This window comes from Telopea speciosissima, chromosome 2 (assembly GCF_018873765.1).
Source record: "Telopea speciosissima isolate NSW1024214 ecotype Mountain lineage chromosome 2, Tspe_v1, whole genome shotgun sequence".
Classification (NCBI taxonomy): domain Eukaryota; kingdom Viridiplantae; phylum Streptophyta; class Magnoliopsida; order Proteales; family Proteaceae; genus Telopea; species Telopea speciosissima.
In genome coordinates, this window is record NC_057917.1 from 22,902,442 (window position 1) to 22,911,971 (window position 9,530).

Here is a 9,530-nt window from a genome sequence, read left to right on the forward strand (position 1 = left end):
TCTCAATAAATGATTAGTACATTTAAATTTGTGTTTCCAATCATTAATGATGCTTTGAAGAATAATCTAGCTATATATTTTCAGGTAAAGAAATCAGTCATTAAAATGTAAGGTTTAACAAACAAAATGGTAGACATGGGTGGGTCCATGTTACAAAGAATCCAACACCCACCTCACCATCCAAGTTTATGCTTTCAGCCCAATACAAGACTGTAGTGGGGATCACATCATGATTGAAGTAGTACACAAATTATGAAAAATGCAAGAATGTGTTATGTTCTGTCATTTTTGTAATCTTGTACAAAACGGGATGCACTTTTTCAATTCTAATAGCATTTTCATTTTGGGTTAAAATTTGATCATTGATGTGGATGGGCCATTGGTCCATTATAACATGGAGCCACCCATGAACTAAAGCCTGACCAAACTTTGTGAATATTACTAAATTTGGTTTTACATGATAATCTTCCATACTTATTTAAGGTTCTTTGTTTTTCAGGGAACTAGGAAAGTTGAAGGATTATGTAGTACGTTCTATGGTAGGGGAAATAGCCAATGTATGATGAGTGAAGGATTTGCTACTATCACTAAACTGAGGTTACTCCAGGTCGATTTTGCTGAGGTTGCTGGAAACTTCATGCATTCTTTTCCAGAACTGAGATGGCTTAGTTGGAAAAGATGCACTATGCAATTTACACCAACCAATCTAAGGAAATTGTGTGTTCTTGATCTATCTCATAGTGACATCACAGAAAGCTGGAGGGGTTGGAACTATATCAAGGTCTCTAAGAATTCTTTATTTTATTTCTTGGGATCAATCATAGAATAGATTTAAACATCAATTAATATCTGATAAGTTGTATTTCTGTTATGCAGGAGGCAGAAACTCTTAAAGTTCTGAACTTGAGTTGGTGTTATAAACTATCCCGAACTCCAGACTTGTCAGAAAATATACAATTGGAGGAATTGATTCTTGAACACTGTGAAAATTTGGCTACAATTGATGCATCCATTGGTCATCTTAAGAGGTTAGTCATATTGAAGATGAAGGGCTGCAAGAGTCAATCAATGTATCTCCCAACCAGCATTTGTGAGCTGAGTGCTCTCAAAACACTTGACATTAGAGATGCAAGAATAAGCCAATTACCAGAAACGTTGGGCCGCTTGGAAGCCTTAACAGAGCTATACGTTGACTTTTCTGAAATGCGGTTACCTAGTTCAATACGTCGTCTGAAAAACCTCAAAATTTTAAGTACTGATCGTTGTGTTGACTGGCGAGGGTTATTAGATTCTGATATGGAGTTGGAGATGGATCTCCCTGAGGAACTTCCTCCAAGTTTGAAATATTTGGATGCTTCAGGATGCAGAATGAAATCACTCCCATGGCTGTCAAATCTGACAAATTTAGAGGTATTGTACCTTAATGACTGTCCAAATCTGGTGGAGATACCAACTACTATCAATGCTCTTACAAGGCTGGAGTCTCTCGCTTTAGGAGGATGCCCTCACCTCCGATGCATCTCAAATCTTCCCTCAGGTCTGAAAATCCTGGAGGTTAGTTATTGTGAAAATATGATAGAAATATCAGGTTTCTCTAGTTCAGGCATGAGAAATTTAGAGAAATTATCTATTTATACTTGCCCCAGGCTAGAAAAAATTGAAAGCCTTGAGGGATTAGATTCCCTGCAGCAGTTTGTGATTAGTGGGTGTTGCTCATTGAGAAAATTGCCAAAACTGCTGGGCTTGAAAAAATTGAGGCACTTAGAGTTCAAGTACGTTGGCTTATATGAGATTGAAGTGCTTGAGGGATTTTACTCCTTGAAAAATTTGATTATAGAGGATATTCAATTATTAAGAATAATTCCAAATTTATCAGACTCAAAGAATCTTGTGTGCATTGAAATTCAAGACTGCGATGAGTTATTTGAGATTGAGAGCCTCGAGGGATTGGACTCCCTGGAGAAACTTTCTATATCAGATTGCCCTTCATTGAGAAAGATACAAGTTCCCAAAAAATTGTGTGAATTACATATCACTGAGTGTGACATGTTATCTGAGATTGAGGGCCTTAAGGGATTGAACTCCCTGGAGAAACTGTCTATATCAGAATGCCCATCATTGCCAAAGGTACAACTTCCCAAAAAACTGTGTGAGTTATATATCAAGGAGTGTGACAAGTTATCTGAGATTGAGGGTCTTGAGGATTTGGAATCTTTGACAATATTTTGCCTCCATAGCTGCTGTGAATCAATTATAAGATTGCCAAACTTATCGAACTTGAAGGCGTTAAAGGATTTAAGTACTTGTGCCCTGCCACTAGAGATTAACTGCTTTGAGGGATTGGAATCCTTGCAAACTTTAACCTTATTTAGATCCAAATCTTTAGAAGTGTTACCGGATGTCTCACCCTTGAAGAACCTGAAACGTCTAGAACTCACTGAGTGTGAGAAGTTAACCGAGATCCTAAGTGTTGGCAGATTGGAGTCCTTGGAAGTATTGGATGTGCAAACATGCGAATCGGTAGAAATATTACCAGATATCTTGAACTTAACAAAACTGCGGGAATTACACATCCAGGGTTGTAAGAAGTTAACTGAAATTCAAGGAGTTGATAGGTTAGAAATTCTGGAGGTCTTGCGTATCACTAGGTGCATTTCTATTAAAAAATTTCCATGTCTGTCAAACTTAAAGAACTTGAAGGTTCTATCAGCGTTGGGCTGTGAGAAATTAACCGAGATTCAAGGTGTAGACGAATTGGAATCCTTAGAGCAGTTCGATGTTAGTGGATGTATTTCTATGGAAACATTGCCATGTTTGTCAAAGTTAAAAAACTTGAGGTTGCTATTTGCTGAAGGCTCCACGAAATTAACCGAGATTCAAGGTTTAGATGAATTGGAATCCTTAGAGACGTTCGATGTTAGTAGATGCATTTCTATTGAAACATTACCATGTCTTTCAAAGTTAAAGAACTTGAGGACTCTATCAGCTGTCAGCTGCAAGAAGTTAACAGAGATTCAAGGTGTGGAAGAGTTGGAATCCTTGGAGGAGTTCGATATTAGTGGATGCATTTCTATGGAAAAACTTCCATGTCCAAAGTTAAAAAAGAAAAAGAAACGAACAACAGAATCCTATGAATCCTATCTTCTGTCAAGTTCGAGTGCTTAGAGAAAATCCATGTTAGTGAGTGCATGTCCACTAAATTACCAGATATGTCAAGCTGTAAGTCTAAAAATATATCATTGAGTCCATTTTTCTCAGAGTAGAGAGAGTTGCAGTCTATATGACATCTGGTTTGATGATTGTCATATCTATGCAGAATGGGATCATGTAAAATTGACTGTTCAAGCCCATCCATTATAGGTCCTGGTTTAGGGAGGAGCTTCAACCTTCAATCATGCCAAGTATCTCTCTCTCTCTCTCTCTCTCTCTCTCTCTCGCTATATATATATATCATACTATTATATAAGTGCATGAACTCATGCTTTGTGGCAAAATTTTTATTTGACAATTTTATCCTTCTTTTTAACCATAATACCTTCTATTTTTTTTTTTCTTTCTATTATTTTTATCTTATTGAAATTCTTGGCATCCTTTCTTAATTTTTTTTTTTTTTAAATTTGATACAAAATAATATAGTATACCAATTCTCCATTGAGATTTTAAAAAAATCGAATCCCTCTCTCTCTCTCTCAAAACCTAAACCCTCTTCTTCTCCTTGATCTCCTCTCTCCCAAACTCCCAATCTCCCAATCTCAGTCCCTCTCACGTCTCAACCCCTTACCCTTCCTTGAAAACTGCTGGAGCAAGGATGCCACGACCCACTTCTCTTCTCTTCTCCTCCACTCATTCACTTTTTACATGAGCAGATCATAGGCCCAAACTTCGACGGCGCGGCCATCGTCACTGCCACAACCCCTTACCCTTCCTTGAAGACTGCTGGAGTGAGGAGGCCACCTTCACCATCGTAGAACCCATGGGCGACCGTTAACTCGACCTCAACCGTGACAACGTCCTTCAGAAACATTGACAAGAGGATGGCGACAGTCCTTTTGTTACTCCTCTTCAAGATCCGGTAAGACCTCTCTCTGCAACACCTTTTATTCAGTTCTGCTTTCTCTCACAAACTAATATTGAATTAATTTCTTTAATTTTTGAATCATTCTACTGGAGTCCTTGCCCTTTTTGTTACTCCTCTTCAAGATCCGATACGACCTCTCTCTGGAACACCTTTTTATTCAGTTCTGCTTTCTCTCACAAACTAATATCGACTTAATTTCTTTAATTTTTTGAATCTACTGTAGTCCTCTTGAAAATTTTATATATTTCCTGAATCTTTCTTGACTTGTTTTCTGGCGTCACACATGCATTTGACTACTTATGTAGAAGAAAATAGCATAGAAAATAATTTACTTTCCTGGGAAACCAGTCATCCATTCAAAATTGGACTTTCATTAACCTTACCGTGCTTTCCTTGCTTACTGGGTAACAAGCAACACCTTTTTGTTCAGTTGTGCTTTCTCTCACAAACTAATATCGACTTAATTTTTTTAATTTTTTTAATCATTCTACTGTAGTCCTCTTGAAAATTTTAATTATTTCCTTAATCTTTCCCGATCCGATCCCAATTTACTCCACTGAGTTTGGGAGTGACATGGTAATTCAGTCACGATGCAACAATAGGGCCTGTTGTTGTAGTACTTTGTTATGAGCTTTTGTTTTAATATTTTTATTTGCAATGTCTCATTTTTTAAGGTCCAAATTTTAGGGATTTCTTCTAGATATATCTTTAGGGAGTCTTGGGGGTTAAGTAGGTTGGAATTAGAAGTTATAAAAGACCCCCCCCCCAATTAATTTGTTCAGATTTTGTATTTGAATATTGGGAGGGATTGACACACTGCCCCTTTAATCATACATGCCTAGACGGGGGAGAGGAGTTTCGGTGTGCATTGATTAGTATATAGGGGGCCCACATCATCAAATGAGGAGAGATGAAAGAGAGAGAGCCTGTGACAGGGCGTGTATGCCGCGGTCGCTTGTCCGCTTTTTCCCTAGAATATTTAATTCAATTGTTTGTGAACTCTCTTTTCTCTATCCTCTCCTGGCTTGTAATCATCTCCCCCCAGTCTTGCAGCCCTGCTGCTTTTCTCACCTCTTTTGTTTTCTATACTTCTTCTATTAGTCTACTCAGGTGCTGATCTACAGAACCAGCAAGTCATACTCTATCGATTGGTAATCCCTGCTACATCAGCTGCTGGAGATACATAACCTGCAAGCTCTTCACCATCTGGTTTTATCAGATAATAAACTTCAGATCTGAGCCTGGGGAGCAGTCTATCTGACCACTCTGATCTTTGATTCCTAATGTGGAATTTAGGTTAGCTGGCTGCATCATAGGGTGTAAACTGGTCTTGTCAACTCAAGAGTTTTTTTTGGCGATTGGTATTGGAGTGGTGGATTGGACTCCACCGATTCTGAATTGACTTGGGTGATATGCCCGACATGATCCCAATACCTAAATCCATGCTCCTCCCCCCCACCCCCTCTCACAAAAAAAAAAAATTGATCTTTATTGCTTCCTGCTTTCATTACTACCCTTTTTGTATTTTTTTTTCTTCAAATGAAAATATTGTTTACATCCTGTTAGTTTTCAAATGAGTGGAGACGTGAGGGCAAACCTGATGAGCGGTTAAAAACTTTCTGCTCTTTGTTTTACAACATAAGGGGTGGGTTTGGTGTCCTTTTGACTCACAAGATGTACATAATGCAGAAGAAAATAGCAGCGAAAATATTTTTTCTTAGGTTAATAAAATAACTAATTTTTATTCATTATTCTGGTTTTTACAGGTCCCTCCTGTTAAGGAGCTCTGGAAATTATTGAGAATTCAGGCTCTTCGGTGTCATGTTATATACTGTCAAAATGGCACCAAGCTGCATGCAATTCAGTGTATTGATATATTGGAACAGGTTACAAATCTGTTCTCTCTTCCCCTTTCCTTTTTGTCATTTTAGGGTTCATATAACTCGCTCAAATTTCTTCTGTGATACTCTTGCAATTAAATTTTTTGTCGCTGTGATTTTTTCAAAACCATTCGAACTACCCAAATTTGTAATATCACAGTTTAGAAATTTGAGTTCTGTTTGTACCTTGTAGGGTCATCTCCAGAGTTGGTTTTGCATTCATCCACAGTGACAGTTGAGTTTGAAATTTAATTCCTCTCCATATGTTGCTTAGAAATATCAAGTGCATCAAACTGTAATGATTATCAAAACCAGCCGTTGAGTGTAAGGTTCTGTTTGTCTGTCTCATCAAGTTATTGGTGATTGGTAAGCATACTTTTCTCTTTGTATATAATTTGACGCAGTTCTGTTTCTTTATGACATGTTTTCTTAGATTTAGGACCACAAAATTGTATATCCCTGTGCAATATTAGAGATCCTAATTCCTTAAATATATGTCAATCTGCATAGGAACTCACTACTGTGCATCAGCTGGGATCAGGTGACCGTCAGATCAGCTTATCTATATCAGATTTGTTTTAATTGGGATTGCATGGGTGATACTCATCCAATTCTTGGATCCCTATCTCTAAAACCTTGGTTCACGGTTCGACTTCCTAAATATTGTGAAATGTTAATTACCAGACTGATTCTGAACATAAAAAACAACAGCTTCCAAAAATCTGATCAATAGTCTCTTGAACTTCCTTGAATTTCATTTCAATTGAATCCGACATAAAGAATAGGAAACAAGAAAAAGGAAATTTCCCCCTTAAGCAGTAATAGTCTTGCCTTTAAAGGTCCTTCAAACTCAATATCCATTTGTGAAAATTCCACAAAATCCAATGTATAAATCAATATCCATTTGTGGAGATATAATGGTTTGTTAAGATTTTAATTTTATTGTTAACCCATTTTTGTGGAATTTTCACAAATGGATATTGATTTATACATTGGATTGAGACTCTGTAACATATAATACATGTAATAGAGGTTTATCTTTGAAAGGGGGACAAATATGTATTACTTCTATTTAATTAGTTGAGTTTACTAACCAGGTTTTACTTTCATGATTACATCAGTTATGTTCTTGCCGTTTTGGGCTTGCTATTTCACTGACTAACAGATAATACATATAGTGAAACACTACAGATATTAGAGGCTTATCTCATGACATTTGAAATGGAGACAGATATGGGTTTGTTATATTTAATTATTTAAGCATCTAACGATCTTCTTATATTTGCATGAATATAAGATTTTTTCTGATCTAATCCCCCCTCCCCCCCCCCCCCCCCCCCAAAAAAAAAAAAAAAGGAATCAAAAAAGAAACAATCAATTCCCTGTTCTTGGAAGATGTCTGTATACAGATTTAAATATTGAATGAGTATATTCATGTTTATCACTTCATCTAACAAGCCAAGTTTCTCAGGTAGGTTACAAACTTCATTATGTTTCAAAGGTTTAGGTAGGTGTGATTAAAATGCTGTCATCTTCTAAGGGAAAAGAGGAGAAAAACAATCTCTCTCTCTCTCTCTCTCTCTCTCTCACACACACACACACACATTCTTTCTGTAACCATAAATTAAATTTTAGATTTTGTGCTTTTCCCCTGTGAGTGGATTTCGATGTTCGGTTGGTTTCTCATTTCAAATTTTGTTTATTGAGAAGCTCTCGTATGGAGTCTGAATGGGTTTCTTGGATTTTCATAATTTAACTTTACCTTTGTTCCTCATAAGTTATTATTGACCTCCCTCTTTGAAGGTATTAATCGGTCCAATTCATTCTTTGAATCTTACAATTCAATACAATTTTCTATCCAACCAATTCATATTCTCCTGGTGAGTTGCATTCTAAATAGATCATTGGAATCGGTAATGACTTGGCCACTGACTCTTAGAATCGCTTAACCCAGAACTCAAAATCTCCTTTAATACTTAATGGCATTTGATTCCGTTAGATGCATTTATTTCCTTTTATTTAGAAGCTTTGAATGGAAGTGATTTGAGGAGATTTTGGAGACTTCAACTTTTTTTTTTTCATGTGGATGGTACTTACTCATTTTAAGAGGACATTTATGTAAGTATATAATATAATGTGAATCTTTTACATTATTAGTGTATTGTTGTATCAGCTTCCAAACAACATTTATATGGTTTTCAGTTAACACTGTGCATTGAATTGTATGGATAATTAGTTCTTTCTTTATCTTGGATTTTTTCTCTGTTTTTCTTCAAAAATTTTCAAATTTTATAGGGAATCATTTTTAATCCTATGATTCATGATTCAATACTGATTTGATTCAACAAGACCTCGTTGGGATTCTACAATTCGATTTGGTGTTGACAACTATGTTTGAGGTTGCGTTTAAACCATGATCTTGTCTTGGAATAAAAGTTCCCATTGAATGGTATGGCTCGCTTGCTGTTTCATGCATAGATGCAAGTATGTTCTTTTAAGACATTTGTATGTTCAATTCAATTTCCTCTGTCAATGCTGGAAAATGGAATCCTAAAAGTTGGTCAGAATTCTTTTTTATTGGCTCCTTAAGTTCATTTGTTTCAGATTAAATCACGTAAAATAAAAATTTCTAGGTAAAATTTGCATTACTCAACTCAACTCTACTAAGCCTTATACCAAATAAATGGGGTCAACTTCACAAATCATGTCTCGATATTCAACTCTATTTAGAAATACTGGTAAAATCTGCTTAAAAAATTGTTAATCTGAAATTTTTCCTTTTAGCGTTTTATCTGGAAACAAATGGAGCCTAAGGGAAAAGGACAAACCAATTAATTGGTTTAGAGGAAGTACAGAGAGGATACGCAATTTAAGGATTAAATTCTCAATATACAGAATAGTTGGGTACTTGCTTGACTGCTAATTCTGAGGTGGTACTTAGATTCTTTTGATGGCTTTGACTGGCATGGATCAAACTATTGGTTCTCTTCCCAATATGTTAAGATGGTCATCTTCTGATTTTATTTTGGTTTTCTGTTGTGCAGGTACGAATATATTGTAATTCTATCCACGTGATGGAGATTTACTTGCTCCTGAAAAACAGGTGAGCTAAAGACGCTTAGACTCCTGTTTTTATATGGAATTCAGTTCTGACATGCATGTAAACCTTTTAGGTGCAAGGAGTGAAAGAGAGGCTGCATGAGAAACGGGTTGAGATGGTCAATCAATTTAAAGAATGCTGGGATTCACAGTCTAAGTTCATTGGGTTTGGGAACTGACAATGGCAGTCGTCTTCGGGTGCAGAATCTGGATCAAGTCAAGTCTTTTGGAACAGAAGCTGCTCATTTCTAGCTTGGAGAAAGTGAAACAGATTTGATAATTTTTGTTGAACATTTGGTAGTTGGTTGGTCAAGCATGACACTATACTTCTATAAATTTTTCTTGGCAATGGGCTTTGATTAACAAATCACCTTAGTTGGCATTTCTTCATCTCGCCGATTGCTTGGTTTTGCTGTTAAATTCCGGTGGAAGCATTACTTTACTTTTTGATTCTCCTTTTCAGTTTTCTATTC

The 9,530-nt window shown here is 36.4% G+C and overlaps 1 protein-coding gene across 1 annotated transcript in view; it reads left to right on the forward strand.

Annotated features, from left to right (window-relative positions):
- LOC122650564 (disease resistance protein L6-like) overlaps positions 1-9,309 on the forward strand; it is a 29,818-nt gene extending 20,509 nt beyond the window's left edge. The window contains exons 3-9 of the mRNA XM_043843968.1: positions 500-781; positions 877-2,648; positions 2,925-3,157; positions 3,317-3,327; positions 5,845-5,964; positions 9,003-9,061; positions 9,210-9,309. Coding sequence (XP_043699903.1) covers positions 500-781; positions 877-2,648; positions 2,925-3,157; positions 3,317-3,327; positions 5,845-5,964; positions 9,003-9,061; positions 9,210-9,309 — 2,577 coding nt within the window. The remainder of the gene's footprint in view (positions 1-499; positions 782-876; positions 2,649-2,924; positions 3,158-3,316; positions 3,328-5,844; positions 5,965-9,002; positions 9,062-9,209) is intronic.
- The last annotated feature ends 221 nt before the right edge of the window (positions 9,310-9,530 follow it).